Source organism: Alligator mississippiensis, chromosome 1, assembly GCF_030867095.1.
Source record: "Alligator mississippiensis isolate rAllMis1 chromosome 1, rAllMis1, whole genome shotgun sequence".
Taxonomy (NCBI): Eukaryota; Metazoa; Chordata; order Crocodylia; family Alligatoridae; genus Alligator; species Alligator mississippiensis.
The window spans coordinates 310,255,777-310,273,932 of NC_081824.1; the positions used below are offsets into that span (position 1 = coordinate 310,255,777).

The following is an 18,156-nucleotide window of genomic DNA, read 5'->3' on the forward strand; positions in this document are numbered from 1 at the left end:
TTATGTAAACTGCATATTTAAACTCATTGTTATTTGAAACCTTTGTTCCAGTAACTAATATAATCAACAAGAAAGTCAACATAATGCCATCCAAGTACATGGGCATGAACACAGGCACCGGAAATGTTCCTTCTACAGCCTCCAATATACTAGTGAAGGGAAAAGATCCCAGAAGAGTATGTTTATAGAATTTTTTGTTATATAGTCACATAGACTTGCTTAAAAACACTTCATTTCTAAACTGATTTATAGCTGTTACTAAAAAACACCTGAAAACATAATGAATGGGAAACCACAAAACAAAATCATGAACAACTTCATAACTCAAATCCCTTTTTTCCAGGAAACAGGGCTGGGGGCAGAATGTTATCTAACTGCATATAATACTTTTCATTTCCAAGTCTGGCAAATTGGAATGGCATCTTTTCTGTTGAGAGAGGTTGTACTGTTTTTGAAGTTGATCCTTTTGGTTCATCATATCTTGAATTGAATGCTTGGATGTTCTTATCTGGGAAGCCATTGTGTCACTTCCCTAATTATTCCTTCCAAGCCCCAAATATAGAGTAGTGCATGCAGTTATAAAAGCAGTTCTTATTACCCAACATACAATTATTTCCTCTCACTGACTCAATCATATTTCATAGTCATAACATTGATGTGTCTCAAAATGTATAACATTATGTGTAATTTGCAGCTATGTAGGTAGATCTCTATTTATTGACAGCAAAGCTGCAGGGACAAAGGGTGCTTCTCTTGTGAGTGGGCTAATGATCATATCCACAATAGCAAGAGCTGTCCATTATAAACCTGTTACCCAGATCTAAGAATTCCTTCCCAAAGGTACGTTGGATCTTTAGCACCCAAATGATAAACCAATGTGGTTAAAAAGACCAGCTGTTGCACACTGAAATGAGCAATGCTGCAGCTGAAGGTTACATAAATTATCAGCACTTAAAAACAGACCAAATCAAACAGAGTGAACACATTTCAGACTTACAGAATGGCCAAAACCCTTCTAGTGTTGCTTCTAGGTTGCTGCTTAAGGCAGTTTATATAGGGGGAGGATCCAGCTCATCCTGGTGGAAATGATTCTTCTGGTGGAATTTTTGATGTATTCCTATATATTGGTGCCTCTCCTGAAATTTGCAATACATTTTTGACAACTATCATGATTATCTGTGAAAATTGTAGCCCACCAGCTTACTCTCTGGATCTCAAGTCATACTTACAGGGTTCTACTTGTCTGCTTAAATACTCTATAAACAATCACAACTACTAGAAGACTTTTCAGCTAAGTAAGTAGGTGATACAGTGGGATCATTGTAAGGCACCTGCCATCTTACATTGATCTTAAAAACAGTTTAAAGTGTTAAAGGTTTTTACTAAAACTCTTGTACTGTAGAAAAGTTCTACAGAATTTAATGGGAATTGTATCAAATTCATATTGATACAAGGTTCAACCAAAATATATTGTAAAAAACAAGAGTTTAATATTACCATATCCTTTCTGTTCCTTTTTATCAAGGATATTATTCACCTTGTAATTCTGTGGCTGCTTCAAAAACTTTAGAGAAAGGTCATTGCTTTCTGTTTAATTCTATAGGGTTATTTCTTTAGCAGTTATTAAAAAATCTATTGAATCTTATGCCTCACAACAGTGTTATTTGTAATGTGTTAAAAGTCTATTTCATGTAGCATAAAGTCCTAGTGCTTTAAATCAGCTTGCAAAATATTTCCATTTAAGTTTTCTTCACAATTTCCAATTAGCCATGAAATAAATAAATCTGTTTTCCACATCTGTCCTGAAGTGCAGAGCCTCAATGTAGAGTAAATCCATGAGGCCTAAGTATCTGAAAGTATTTTCCCCATCCACTGACAGATGATGGAGGATTAACAGAAAGTGTGGTCACATGACCACAAGTTGGAGCCACAGGAAGTTTAGGTTAGATATTAGGAAAAACTTTCTCATGAGGAGGTAGTGAAGTGCTAGAACAGACTACCCAGAGAAGTTGTGGAATCTCCGTTCTTGGAGGTTTTTAAGACCTGGCTAGACAAAGCCTTGACTTTGATGATCTAATTGGGCTGGTCCTGCTTTGAGGAGGGAGTTGGACTAGATAACCTCCTAAAATCCCTTCCAACCCTTATTTTCTATGATTCTTTGATATAATTTCTACAGATAATTTACACCATATTTTACTCCATTAGAAATATACTTCACAGTAAAGAGTAGACAGAACTAGCTACCCAAAGATAGCTACCTCTCGTGCACAGATGGGCAAAATATGGCCCACAGGTTGTATCCGGCCCATCAATGATTTAATGCAGTCTGTAGGCTGGTGCCCAGAAATCGATTGCATCTGGCCCAGCCCACTGCTGCCCCTACTGTGCTCCACATGGGACTGAGCCCCACCTGCTCTCACTGGAGCAGTGCACTGCACTCCCACTGTCCGCAGCTGGATGGGAGCATGAAGCCCATGCCAGGGCCAGGGCTGGCCACTTTTTATTGCAGACTGGTGTGACTAAACTAGCATAAGACTGGACATTGTGAATACGCTTGTTTCACTCGTGCATCAAACTACTGCAAACTAAGCATGTGTATATGTGCCCTGACCCAGGAGTCCTTTGATAATGGTATTATTCCTTATGCAACAAGTGACACCTCAAAACTCCTTCAATACTGTTCCTCATTAGAAAGAGCCAATAGATCTGTTGGTAGCAGTCTGCCTTGTTTGGCCCAGTTTTTCCCAGTTCAGACTCTAATGTAAAAGGTCATCTTGATTAATATGTATATAATTAATCTATAGGTTGCAGTGGTACATATGGTGCTGAGACAATGGGTAATGTTTTCTTTGGTACTCTAAGCTTGGAACTAAAACACTTGAACATTTTTCCTAAAGATTTTAGTGGAATTCATAGAAGGCTGACATGAGAAAAGGTAGTGTGTTCCTGCAAGCTTGTCAAAATTTTCCCTCACCTATACAGTAGTTGGTCCAGTAAAAGGTCTAAAAAGCTCTTGCCTCTCATACAGAAGGAATAGACATTTAAGTGAATGAGAATATTATCATCTTCAGCTAATAATAATAATATAAAAAGGTATAAATGCTATCAACCCTCATGCTTCAAAACAAAACTGATCAGTGCCAGTACTCGGGAAGAAAATTTTCTCCAGACCTATAATTGCATAGCTATCCAGTCCAGTATAACGTTTGACTTGCTCCACTGAAATGTTCAGAAAGAGTTGCTGTTCAAAATAGGCTGCTGGGGTAGATTGACACCCTGGTCCAGTCTGGTATAGTATTTTAATGACAGTGAAATACAATTAAAAAAATTGCTTGGAACTATTGTTAGTTTCATATGTTTACTTTTGTATGATTAGGCAACACTACAGGATTTGGAGCAAAGGCGTCCCCAGTTGGATGAGCTAATAACTGCAGCACAGAATCTGAAAAACAAGACTACCAATCAAGAGGCCAGAACAATCATTACTGATCGCAGTAAGTAGTGATTCTGCTACCTTATGTCGCCCCGTGCAAGAGGACGTTGTAATAATATTTTTTTAAGTATTGTATTTTTCAAAGGCCTAATACTTTTGTTATGAGAAGTGTATATCTTTTGTTTTCATTTTTGAGGCAATTGTTGTAGAAAATTTGCCAAATTGCCTGGAAAATAATATGTATGTGAAAGGCAGCAGCCAAGCATTACTGAGGGGTATTTATTTTTCATAGAGCAGCTTCTCATCGCATCAAATGCAGATCATGAACCCCTTAATTAAATGTTCTTTTTACATATATATAGAAAGTAATAAGAATATACATTTAGACTTGACTCTAATATGTAAGATTAATTGAAAAGACTGCCAGTTTTACATTCATTGGATACACCTTTTCCTTCCCCATAATTGGTACAAGCAGCTTGCACTCAACACATTTTTCACTTATTTTCCATATATATGTGAATACTTTCTGTGGTAATTCCCTGAAGATATTGTACAAGTAGCTGATGCAAAGTGGTATAATTTAGGATTGTTTTAGGCATTTCCTAATCTGGCCCTGTAATTTCAGTAATCCTATTGTGTTAACTGCTGCATTTAAAAATTAAACAAAACAAAACTTAATAGCATTGCATCATTTCCTCGCACTCCTTAGGACCAGAAACATGATATTATCAAGAAAGGGGCTGTTTTCAGATTCTTGCAGCCTGAGCAGGAGCAGTTAGCAGCCAAAGCCTCATGAAAAGCTGTTTTTATCTAAGATTCACTGCAGTTATAGAGTCCCAATAATTCAGGTAAATTCTGATAAAGTTTGCATAAGTACCTGAATTTTTTTGGTGGCTGGCTTGGGTGCCAAAGCTATTGAGTTCTCTCATCACTCTTTGCAATGTATATTTGTCACCTTCCTCTTAATTAGGTATTGATGCATTTTAAGAAAATGTAACAGTTAATTTCTCCTGAAATGCAGCTGTAACCCACATAGACTTTACTGTAAATTCCATTTACAACTATCTTCTAGTGAAATTGTATGACAAATTAAATGAAATGTGAGCACATATATCTTGCAAAGTATAAAACAAAAAATATCCCACTGTAAACTCATAAAGATGTCATTACCTAAACATGCAGCGCAGCACACAAAATAATTATTAATTCAGCAGTATATTTTTCATGAAACATAGTGAATGTTTTATTTGATTCTCAGTTACATGTGTCTGACAACCTTGCTAGTATTAATTGGAATTTTAATATATGTGAGGTTCCTTCTTTCAAAGTTTTTTTCCTGTTCAAATTAGGCTACCATCTTTTATTGTTATTTTTGCACCTCGTAATGCAGCAGGTAGCGACATTACAACTGTGGTGCTCTTCTCGTTCTGTTGAACACATGGCTCACTACAGTTTGGGTACCATCTATGTTTTATTTCATTAATGAAAATACCATTGTTATAACTAAGAATACATAGTGCTGGAAATATATAGGTTCTTCATTTCCAGCTCTTAACTAGATTAGATATACCTTTTGATCCAGTCTTCTGAGGCAGTGGAGTAGATTCATTAAAGTGTTATCTTGGTTAGAGATTTTCTATTTGTAGAATTTTAAATACTTAATATATTCAAAGGAGCTATTCATCTATTTCTGAATTTTAAAGAGTAGATCAAATGATAAATTCTACAGATGTGGTATTTTTAGAAAAATGTAATTATACATATGTAGATGTGCCACAATGTGATACTTGAGAGTTACTTTTTCTCAATATATGCCAACTAAGAGATTAATATCAGAAGTATTTTTTTAAAATCTGGAAGCAGTTAAAAACCAGACTGATTGCTCAAACAATTTTCCCTTATATTAATGTTTATCATTATACATCGAAGAGTGAAGCTTCTCTCTTTATTCTAATCCTTGAAGTTTTAATTTAGTCCAGCTTCCTATAGAAGATAATGAAGTTTGTGGTCTTCAAGGACTTCAGCACAGGAGCCCATTACCAATAGAGAGATAATTTGAAGGGGCAAGTCCTGAGTATACCTGAAATAACAGTTTCTGCATGTGGTTCTGTGTAAAGGAGTTTGAGCCCCTTGATAGTGACTGTGGCTGCATCCACATGAGCATGGACGATTGGTTCCCTGGGGACACTAACGGTGCCGCTAGTTGTTCCTGGGGAACACCCATACCATGCACTCTCTGGCGCATGGCAGGTTATGCTGAATGGGGTAGGAGAGGCTGGGGCCAGCACTGAGCTGACTCCAGCAGCCTTACCTGGCATCCTGGGGGCTTCCCAGGGCTGCTGCAGCAGTGATTCTGCAGCTTGGAGCCTGGCTGACAGCCAGAATGTGGCTCTGACTGGCCAGGCTCCGGTTTCGAGCCATGCACGCTGCCCCTGCATGCACAGCTCCACTTTTTTTTGTGCATTTTTTTTTTTAACTCCTGGATATCCAGGAGTCAAACCCCTGCCCCTCTCTCCCCCCCTCCCCACCCTGGTTCCCTTGCAGCATGGGGAACAGATGAATATGTGACAGACATATCTGCAGTGCCACATACCACATAGCCATGCTCGTCTGGGTAGTTGTCCCCGGGGACAACTGTGGCCTCTGAATTTCTCTCAAGTTTGTAATATTTGGTTTTGTAAATTGTCCTGCTTTCGCAGAAACTTCTCTTTTTGTGAAAGTATATTTTTCTTCTGAAATAGTCCTTTAACATTTTTTTTTTTTTAAAGCAGATGTCTTTCTAAAAGTAACCACCACCTTTTTATTGGATGGCAAATTTATCTAGCCTTTGGCATGCTGGACAGTCTCAGGGAACTTAAAAGAAAGGAGAGGAGGTTCATACTTGGAAGTGCAGGAGTGGGCCATGATTTTTCCAGAAGTTTTCCGTAATCCATTAGGCAGTCAGACAGAGACAAGCACTCATTTGTACTTTTGTATAATCTTTTCCCTGGGTTTTTGGGAACTCCATACTCTCTTTGGTTGCTCCCTCCTCATTCTTGTGGCCGTAATATAGAACTTGTATTTTTTGGCCATGCTGTGGATCTAACCAGTGGCATAACTCATTGAATCATACTCACAAATGGTTGCACAAGCAAAGTACCCTTTTCAGTAGGACCTTAGTTAGTAGGCATAGAGCTTTGAAATTAAAATGTTTAATTTATAGGAATTTATAATTTATCACAACTCTATGGAATTGTTCATTTTAGATAAAAGCCAATTGGATCACTTTGCAGAGGTAGAAAAAGGAGCTGGGATTTTATTGGTCAGCCTTGTCACTATGGAAGGAGGGAAGACCTGTAATTGTCACAACTGAGGTTATCTTTTGTGCCCTTTTTCCCCTCATAAGAGGTGGTGAGAAGGAGAGGATTCTAAAGAATGGGATTTTGTAGGTCCTATCCTGAAGTATGGGTAGTTGTATTGTAGTAACCCAAATGAAAGGTTGATGGCGGGGCAGGGCAGTGGGTGCTTCTTCCTTGTATTAATGAAGTTTGACCTACCACTTAAACCCATCTCTGTGACTATCTTCATTCCATGGAATATTCCAATCAGTGGATGAGAATCTTAAGTTCTTCCTCAGATCCTTACTCCTAATTGATGGGAGTTTTGCTTGTTAAGGATTGGGAAACAAGGTGGTGAGATTGGCCCAAGACTACTTAATGGAGATTCAGCACTGTACAATATTAAAATTAATTAATTGAGACTTGTAATATTTGAATGAAGTAAATATCAGTCTTTTAACCCAGCATGTACTAGGGAGGCAGAAACTCTCTGTGCTGAGTATTTGGCAGAGAGTCAGTGGGAGACCTACAAGTTCAGGACTTACTGGCTTCCATTTCTATACCAGTATTATTCTAGACCCATAGTTCTCGACATTTTGGGGCTCATTGTGCCTCTGACTGGACTCAGGACCTGCCTTCCCCCGCAATAACTTTTATTAATTAAGTGGCACTCAACTTAAAAAACTGATTCATATATCATGGTACTTACTTCCTTGTAGAGGGAATGGGAAGTGGCACTGTGGGATTGTTCAGCCTGAGCCAACGTTTATCTACTTAGCCAATATGCTTAATTCCTCACACCTTGCTTATCTCTTCATGCCTCATGGCACCCTCCAAAAGATCGGGCAGCACCCCAAGGTTCCCCAGCACCCTGGTTGAGAATCACTGGTCTAGATTATGTCAATTGAATATTAAAAATAGAAAACAGTGTTGCCTTTAAAAAATAGTTATTTTAAAATCTTTTACGTTAATTCTCCAAAATTAATGAAGTGTTTTTACTGGATCTTCTTGAAATCTGTGACAGGGAATAAAAATTGGTCACAAATAGTAGATTTTTAATGGAATTGTCTTAGTATTGCATAGGTTTAATCTTTTCTTCTGGCAAACAAGGACAGAAATGAAATATAAGCTCATAGAAATGAATTTCCTTGTTTGAAGGGTTTTTTCAACCTCACTTCATTACCTATATGAAATTACAGGAACTACAGTACTTAGAAAACACTTGGCTAGATAAATGAAAACTTGTTTAATATTTATAAAATGTAATATTAAAATCTCGTTTCATTCCAGGTAAATCGTAGTTTATGACTTCTACATTTGGGAAAAAACCGAAGCGTAATAATTAAATTTTATCTTGAGGAAATCTTGTAAAACAAAATCCCTGTGCTCTTGTAATATCCTTGAAAGAGAATTTTATTCCAACAGGGCTGTACATTAACATTTTCTTCTGAATAATACAATTAAAATATTTGGTTTTAAATTTGGCAGAAATGTTTGTCCCTAAGGATGATGTTGAATTAATTTATACATGACTCAGAAATAATGATATTACATTTGTTTTAATATGCTTTCTAATTAAGTTTCATTTTTTCAAATGGGTCAAATGTTTACAAGACATATAGTAACAAGTATGTATTCATGTAACAGTATATTATGCAGTAACGAGCAGAGTTATTGTTTGCATGACGACTAGATTTGGAAGCACCTAATTTTGTTACAGAAAGCATCTTGGATCATGCTAGAACCAGGAAGTGACAACGTTTAGGATATTCTGTTTTTCTAATACCAGCTCAGCTTCTAAGCCAAACTAATTTATAGACAAACCTCATAGTCTGGGCACTGGCCTGAATAAGTAAATGCTGTGGAGGCACCAACATGAAATTACGGTAAAATACAACAAATATTTCTTAGTGACTAAAGTTCCTCTTCCTCAATTCTATCTGGGCAAAACAAAACACGTGTACATTTTCAGATTCATAGATTCATAGATGTAGGGTCAGAAGGGACATTGTAGCTCTTCCAGTCTGACCCCCTGCCCTGGGCAGGAGAGAAAACTAGGCTCAAATGACCCCAGCTAGGTAAACGTCAAGCCTCCTCTTAAAGACCCCTAAGGTAGGAGCCAGCACCACTTCCCTTGGAAGTTGGTTCCAGATCCTAGCCATCCTGACTATGAAGTAGCGCCTCCTGATGTCTAGTCTAAACCTACCCTCTAACAACTTATGACCATTATTCCTTGTTACTCTGGGAGGCACTTGGGGGAACAAGGTCTCTCCCAAGCCCCGCTGGTCCCCCCTAGTAAGTTTATAAATGGCCACCAGGTTCTGCCCTCAGCCTTCTCTTGCGAAGGCTGAACAGGTTCAGGTCCCATAGCCTCTTCTCATAGGGTCTGCCCTGCTGTCCCCCAGATCATGCGAGTGACCCTCCTTTGGACTCTCTCAATGCTGTCCACGTCCTCCTGAAGTGCAGCGCCCAGAACTGGACACAGTAGTCTAGCTGCAGCCTGACCAGTGTCGCATAGAGGGGGAGGATCACCTCCTTGGCCCTGCTTGTGATGCATCTGTGGATGCATGACAAGGTACAGTTAGTCCTACTGACTGTGTCCTCACATTGTCGGCCCATGTTCATCTTGGAGTCAATAATGACTCCAAGATCTCTTTCTGCCACCGTGCTTTCAAGAAAGGAGTTCCCCAGCCTATAGTTATGCTGCTGGTTCCTACTGCCTAAGTGCAGCACCCTGCACTTGTCAGTATTGAATCCCATCCTGTTTTCATTTGCCTACCCCTGTAACCTGTTCAGGTCCTGCTGTAATCTGTCCTTCCCTTCTAGCGTGCCTACCTCATGCCAAATCTTAGTGTCGTCTGTGAATTTAAACAGGGTGCTTTTCACTCCATCATCCAAGTCGCTTATAAAGAAATTGAACAGTGCAGGCCCAAGGACTGAGCCCTGGGGGACTCCACTGCCCACTTCCCTCCAGGTCAAATGTGACCTGTCTACCACCACTCTCTGAGTACAACTCCTCAGTCAATTTGCAATTCATCTGACTGTGTAGGCATCAATGCCACAGTCACCTAGCTTTTTAATGAGAATGGGGTGGGAGACAGTGTTGAAGGCCTTTCTGAAGTCCAGAAAGACTATATCCACCACAACACCCATGTCCAATGATTTTGTGACCTGATCATAGAAGGCAATCAGGTTGGTCTGACAGGAAAACCGTGCTGGTTGCCCTTGAGCATCATCCCTGCTGCTGGCCTATCACAGATGTGCTCCTTGATAATATTCTCAAAGAGCTTCCCCAGGATTGAAGTAAGACTAAGGGGCCTGTAGTTGCCCAGGTCCTCCCTCTTCCCTTCTTTAAAGATGGGGACCACATTGGCCTTCTTTCAGTTGTCCGGCACCTGACCAGAGCACCACAAGTGTTTGTAAAGCCATGCCAGGGGGCCTGCAATAACCCCTGCCAATTCCCTCAACACCCTGGGGTGGAAAGCATCTGGACCTGCTGATTTGAACACATCCAGCCCCTCCAGAAGTTCCCTAACTTGGTCCTCCCTGACCCTAGGCCTGGAGGAGTTTCTCCTGAGTCTGTCTTGAATCTCGGTAGGGGAGTCCCAGTCCCTGCACAAGAAAATGGAGGCAAAGAAATTGTTAAAGAGGTCTGTTTTCTCCTCTGGTGCAACCACCAAATTGCCAAGCATATCCTGCAGGGGCCCCACATTACCCGGTGCCTTCTTCATAGTCCCTATGTATTTAAAAAAGGACTTTTTGTTATCCTTGATGCTAGCCCTAGTTCAGTATCTGCCTTAGCTTTCCTAACAGCCCCCCTACAGACCTGAGCGGTGGAAGTATACTTCTCTTTGATGATAGCCATTCCCTTCCACTGGGTGTATGCCTCCTTTTTGGCAGTCAGGCATTCCCGAATGCTGTTGGTGAGCCAGGGGGGCTTTTGGGCACTCTTTCCCCCTTTGCTTCTCATTGGGATTGTCACCCCTTGGGCTCTGAGTATTGTCTCCTTAAGGAACAACCGCTCAACTTGGGCACCCAGTTCTCCTACTATCCAGGACCCCAATGCCTCTCCTATTAATCTCCTCAACTCATTGAAGTTGGCCCTCTTGAAATCAAGGGCTACTGCCTTGCTGCAGACCCTTGACACCTTGCGCTGGATGGTGATTTTCAATAACTGTGGTTAGGTTAGGTAATGAACTGCCAAAACATCTTTTGCTAAGTAAATTTGCCTACAGACATTCAATACATACATAATAGTAATAAACATATCCATTTGAAAGAACTTTGCTTTGACCAATAATCACAATACTGGAACTAGCTATTCCCTTTGAAGTTCAGATTGAATTTCCTAAAAACAAATATACAAACGTAGGAATAATTTTAGAGAACATCTTCCAGAGGATTTTTAAAGAATACATTATTATTGACTGTTAAAATAGCTGTGCTTAAAGTATGCTGAAAAGAATTTTAGTGAGTATAAGTCTGTGAAGCTACATAAAAAAATGAAAAAAGGAAACCCAAACAACAAACTGTGATTTAATAACTTGCTGTATCTGACAGCATTATAGCAAAATCATCTCCCTATCATTTACTTGCACAACAAAACACATGAAACCTCCACAGTGAATAACAGCAGCATTGCTGTTTTCAACATTTTAATAAAATACTTACCAGTATTACAATGTCACCCATGTGGTTTTCTTACAACTATTGAAACCCTTAATGAGTTTACCATGGGGTGGGGAGATAATTCAAGCATGTATAATCTTGTATGTGACAGCCAGAAGTTAACCATTTCTAGGCATTCATTAAGCTGGTAAAAACAGAATGTGCAGTGTGCTTTTCATATGTACTTTGTCTGCCAATAATTTTCTACATTGAACTCTTCCATCCATTGGATTCCATGCATTTCAGTAGCTAAGTTTTCTTCATCGTAAAAATATAGTATCTAGTCACCATACAGCTTTTTTCTCAGTTTTGCCTCCTATGAAATGTTCTCTATGGTGATGTCTGGGGGTGAACACTGCCTAAGTGTCAGTCAAGGGAAATAATGTCTTTGAAAGGGATTGTGTATCCTGGGTGCTGAGAAGAGCCTTTTGAAATCACTTTCACAGCACTATTTTGCAGCTGCATTATAGACATATTACCCTCTTGTGCTCTGTAGCAGAGTCATCTGGGCCCTCAAAATGCTAGTAGCCTGACAGGTGGAACAGACATTGGGCAGTTAGCACTCTGAGGCATGTAGATTGCTGAAAAATTTGGGGAATTATTGTTTCCCTAAATTCTTCCATATCTGACAATTTTCTAACTATTCACAGTATGGTTCAGCAGACAAAGAAAGTGAGACAACAATATTATGTTGAGTTACTCTGCAGTTGCTTTTGTGGGAAACTTCATCTGGAAGTGAGCTGTTCCCTAAGAGAGTTCAGTTAGGAGGCTGGACTGCACTGAGGGAGAAGTCACCTTCACAGTGCCGTGGCAAGGAAGTTTGGTGCCTGGGGCAAAGCCCACAGCAGCAGCCCACCCTCACCCCACACAGATCCAGGGGCACATGTCCCACCCATGCTTGCCCTGGAGTGCATGTAGCGGCAGGAGCCGCCCTCCCCCTGTCCCTGCACCTCTCAAATGAGCCACTTCCAGCTCTGTCCCGTGCTTCGCCCCACCTGGGCAGTGCCTATTGACATCCATTTGCTTTGGTACCCAGGACAGTTGCCCAGCTTGCCCCCCATCCTGCTAAGGCACTGCACCTGCATGTTCCTTTCCTGATTCAAATACCAAACAAATTATACAAAAATGTCAGCTTACATGTTAGGAAAATCTATAAGATAAAGTGATTATGACACCCCACCTGTGGTTTTATATAAACAAGTTACAATTGATGCTTTCATTGTTGCCTCTTCAGCTGCTTATCTGCATCTATGTGTAGTCCTCTTTGGATGCTTTTAAAACAAAAACAACTTTTTGCTATGTGTGTTTAATCCTCAGCTTGTACACAGTGGATTTGCAGAGAACTGGTCTAGTTGTAAGTCCCCAAAAGCAGCTGTTTTTATACAACACCACAGCTACCAGTTTGCTCCAGGACAGATTTAGACTGGGGAGCAGGGAACAAGGAACAAGAATTGCCATACTGAATCAGACTCCAGGCCTAACTATTCGACCGTGGTTTTCTGATGGTGATAAGTACTAGATGTTCCTGAAAAAACTGAAGAACACTTATAGGCAGGTGCTAAATAATCTGACCCACCACGTTAATTTTTTTTTTCTTGATATACGAGAGAGAACAGATTTAGTCTTGAACATGAGGCTTAGGACCTTGTTATACCTTGCACTGTGAGCCACAAATGTTGATGGGTGGTAGCGCTAGCTTGAGTTTGGAGCAGTCACACATTCAGGCCAGTAGGGGCTTGGAGGACTGAAAGGTGCAAATCTTCCTGGCCTACTATTCTGGGCTTCCCTCCTGCCCCCGCCCCAGGACTCTCCCAGTTTCTCTGACCCTCAGAGTGCCCTCCACTTACTCCTGGGGCATTACTTGTAGCTGCCAATGCTGTCTCAGGGGAGCAGGCAGGGAAGGGTTAACCTGGATGATCAGCCACCACTGCAGTTGGGCTGCTGCTTTTCTAGCCCACACAGCAGCGGTGGCAGAAGCCAGGCAGCAGTTTAACCCTTCTCTACCTTCCCCCCCTGGGACAGACAACACAGAAAGCCACAAGTAAGCTGAGAGGGCTAGGGGTGGGAGGCAATGAGTGGGGATCTGGCATGCTGGAGATGGGGAGGGGTCAGTAAGCCCATACAGACCAACAGGGGAAGGGGGCAGGTGGGGTGTTTACTGTAACATGTAGCCTAGCATAGTCACAACTTAGTGTAACAGAAGCAGGGTAGCATGGATCACAGATAATCCTCCCCTAGAGCAGTGTAACTTTGAGCCACATAATGAGTGCTTCAACCCAGTTTCAGGTGTTAACATGCAGACAGTCCGAGAACTGAGCCCCAGGAGCTGCCCAAAATTACCATGTAACAAGGCACTTATCTACTTTTCACAATTTATGTTAGAATATTTAATTTGATTTTAAAATGTTTTTAGTTGCCTAACCTCAATGGCATAACTATTTAAAATTCTGCATGTAAAAATTAGTTTATTTTGTTATTTAGTTTATTTAGTTTCAAAAGTTACTTAAACCGTATCTACATAGAATCATAGAAAATTAGGGTTGGAAGGGACCTCAGGAGTTCATCTAGTCCAACCCCCTGCTCAAAGCAGGACCATCCCCAACTACATCATCCCAGCTAAAGTTTTGTCTAGCTGTGTCTTGAAAACCTCCCAGGATGGAGATTTCACCACTTCTCTGAGTAACCCATTCCACTGTTTAACTAACCCCTAGTGAGAAAATTCTTCTGAATATTTAACTTAACCATCCCTTGCTGCAACTTGAGACCACTGCTCCTTGTTCTGTCATCTGTCACCCCTGAGAACAGTCTAGCTCCATCCTTTTTCAAACCTCTCTTCAGGTAGTTGAAGGCTGCTGTTAAATCCCCCTCAGTCTTCTCTTCTCTAGACTAAATAAACTCAGTTCCATCAGTCTTTCCTCATAAGTCATGTTCCCTCCCCCCTGCCCCATTATTGTTGCCCTCTGCTGGACTCTCTCCAATTTGTCCACATCTTTTCTGTAGTTGGGGGTGGGGAGGGGCAAAACTGAACACAGTACTCCAGATGTGGCCTCACCAGTGCTTAAATACAGGGGAATAATCGCTTTCCTTGACCTGCTGGCAACACTTACTAATGCAGCCCAGTATGTCCTAAGCCTTCTTGGCAACAAGGGCACACTGCTGGCTCATATTCAGCTGATTTTCCACTGTAACCCACAGGTCCTTTTCTGCAGAATGGCTGCCCAGCCTGTCAGCTCCCAGCCTTTACAGGTTCATGGGATTGTTCTATCCTAAGTGCAGGACTTTGCACTTGTCCTTGTTGACCTCATGAGATTTCTTTTCGCCCAATCCTTCAATTTGTCTAGGTCACTCTAAATCCTAGCCCTACCCTCCAGCGTATCTATTACTCCCCCAGCCTGGTGTCATTTGCAAACTTGCTGAGAATGCACTCTATGGCATCTTCCAGGTTGTTGATGAAGATATTGAACAAAACCGGCCCCAGGACCAATCCCTGGGGGATTCCACTTGATACCAGCTGCCAACTAGACATCAAGCTATTTATTTACTACTCTTTGAGCACAATGCTCCAGCCAATTTTCTATCCACCTTAGTCCCATTCATCCAGCCCATACTTCCTTAGCTTGCCTAGGAGAATGTTGTGGAGGACCATATCAAAAGGCTTGCTAAAATCAAGGTACACCACATCCATTGGTTTCCCTGCACCCACAGAGCCAGTCATCTCATCATAGAAGGCAATCAGGTTGGTCAGGCATGATTTGCCCCTGGTGAATCCATGCTGACTCTTCCTAATCACCACCTTCTCCTCCATGTGCTTAGAAATGGATTCCTTGAGGATCTGCTTCATGATTTTTCTGGGAACTGAAGTGAGGCTGACTGGTCTGTAGTTCCCTGGATCCCCCTTCTTCCCTTTCTTAAATATGGGCACTATGTTTGCCCTTTTCCAATCATCTGGGACCTCTTCTGATCACCATTGAGCACTTCAGCCTTTTCTGTATCCTCTGTCACAAGGTTGCCTCCCCCATTCAGTACTTGTAGAAGCCCTTCTTATTACCTTTCATGTCCCTTTCTAGCTGCAACTCCAATTGCACTTTGGCCTTCCTGATTTCATCCCTGCATGCCTGAGCAATGCTCTTATACTCTGCCCTAGGTATTTGTCCAAGTTTCCACTTCTTATAGCTTCCACTTCCACTTTTTGTGATTTAGTTTACTGAAGAATTCCCTGCTAAGCAAAGCTGGTTTTCTGCCATAGTTGCTAGTCTTCTTGCACATTGAGGTGGTTTGTTCCTGCACTCTCAGTAAGGCTTCTTTGAATTGCAGCTAACTTTCCTGGACTCCTCTCCCCCTCAATCTGTCTTCTCAGGGGATCCTGCCCTTGCTTTCCTTCAGTGAGTCAAAGTCTGCTTTTCTGAGGTCCAGGGTCCTTACTCTGCTGTTCTCTATCTTTTCTTTCCTCGGGATCCTGAACTCAATCATCTTGCAGTCCCTGCTGCCCAAGTTGCCATCCGCTACTACATCTCCCACCAATTCTTCCCTGTTTGTGAGGTCAAGAAGAGCACGGCCCCTAGTTGGCTGCTCCAGCGCTTGCACCAGGAAGTTGTCCCCAATACTCTCCAAAAACTTCCTGGATTGTCTGCACACTGCTGTATTGCCCTCCCAACAGATGTCAGGGTAATTGAAGTCCCACATGAGCACCAGGGCCTGTGATCTGGGAACTTCCACTAGCTGTTTGAAGAAAGCCTCAGCCACCTCATTCTCCTGTTCTGGAGGTCTATAGCAGACCCCCACCATGACATGACCTTTGTTGCTTTCCTCTCTGGCTCTAACCCAGAGACACATACAGTCTCTACATACAGAGTTCTTATTTACATTACTGGAAGATAAGCTTAAAAACTTAGTAGAAGTTGTATGATTTTTAATTAGATGTGATTCCAAAATCAGATTTAATTTCTCTGAGACAAATTTAATTAGGGTCTATTTAAAATAATTTTATAATCTAAAAATTATAGGGTAAAAATTGTAGCAAAGAGTGAAGCGAATTCTACAATAGGATGGTATCATCATAATGATAGATTATTTTGATTATGATTCATTTAATGTAGTGCTTAATCTCACAATCCCTATTACTCTGTTTTTCTATTGGCAGTGCTTTAAACAATATAAACTGAATATTCAAAAATTCTATATTCTCCTCAGATGCCTACATAGATGAGATTAGTACACAATTTTATTGTCAGAATATATGCGCTTAACGGATCTTTTGAAAGGACTGCAATTTTAGCTGTGAAATACCATGAAACAATGCACCTTGCAGGAGTAATTGTTCTACCTTCTCAGTCAGCCACCAAAGCAAATGGAATTTTGAAAGGAATTTTGAATGAAATCCTGTTCATATTATGTGCACAGAAAGCCATTTTAGTGATCAAGTTCTAGGTTGATTGAATCCTATCATTGAGAATATTTAGGTTTGATCAAAAATAATAAAACAGAAAATGAAAAATTTGCATTACTTACAAATAACTGCTAAATGGATAGATTTATCAGAAAGATTGAGATAAGAATAAAATGGAGCCTTATAAATATTAGTGGGTAATGTCCCAAATGACAAATTGAACTATAGAAATATATTTGCTGGTCTCTGTCTGACCTTGAATGCCAAGGATATTGAGCATATTTTCTGAAAAGTATGTAGTGTATGTCCAGCCTTGCAAATACCATTCATAGTGTAGGGAATTGCAGTGTATTCACCTTCATCACTGCTCCTGTATTCCTCAAGGTGAAAGTGTACCAGTCTTTCATTTTTGTAATATTCTGATTGGCCCAGACACTGCTACATACATTACTAATTCTCAGAAGAGAAAGTGAAATGTGGTTAGACTTGCACGTAAATAGACAAGTCCCTGATATCCTCCAAGGAAAATGCATTTGGTCAGTCATATTAGTCTCTTCTTCTCTCTACCCTTGTTCCTGTGCTTCAGAATACACTTGGGAAATTTACTTCAAGGAAGAGATGAGATCTTCCTCTCTTCCCATTAGGCACTCAGGAGTCTTCAGTTAAAGATTTCTTAGACATTATTGTCCATCCTGCTGCTAACTGCAGTAGAGGTAATGACAAGCCTATCCCTCATTAGGTTTATGATGAAATATATTCCTTCTAACCCAGTTTTTTAAGATTTAATAGGATTAGAGGTTTCCTTGAAACTTCCTGGAGACCCAGATTTAGGTTAAAAGGCGTAAAAATAGAGATTTAATATTAGGAAGTCGTATGGGAATATGTTTATATCCTGACATATGATCTCTCAGGTAACTGATGTTGGAAATGTGATAATCAATAAGAAATATGTTTTAAAAGTTTACAAGTTCAAGTATCTGGAGTCAACCATTCAGCAGAGTGCAGAGTTAGATGAAGAGTTGAACCATCAAATAACAGCAGGGTGGATGAACTGGAAATTGACGACAGAAATATTATGCAACAGGAGAGTATCAGCAAAGCTGTAGAAGAAGGTCTACAAAATGTTTGCATCCAGTGCTATTGTATAGAGGGCAGACATGGCCCCTGAAAACTCAAGAAAGGAGACTGAATGTAACAGAGATGAGAATGCTTCAATGGATGTATGGAGTGACAAAGATGGATAAAATGAAGAATACTTACAACAGAGGATCAGTGAAGGTAGTGGAGGCCTCTAAAAAAGTACAAGAGAGAATATTGGTATGGTATGGGCATGTTCAAGGGAATCAGGA

The 18,156-nt window shown here is 40.7% G+C and overlaps 1 protein-coding gene across 11 annotated transcripts in view; it reads left to right on the forward strand.

The window, feature by feature from the left end:
- The window catches only part of DMD (dystrophin), a 2,172,325-nt gene that overhangs the window by 1,656,585 nt on the left and 497,584 nt on the right, over nucleotides 1-18,156 (forward strand). For all 11 annotated transcript variants that reach the window (XM_059720821.1, XM_059720816.1, XM_059720817.1 and 8 more), the window contains one exon: nucleotides 3,377-3,494. In XM_059720821.1, coding sequence (XP_059576804.1) covers nucleotides 3,377-3,494 — 118 coding nt within the window. The remainder of the gene's footprint in view (nucleotides 1-3,376; nucleotides 3,495-18,156) is intronic.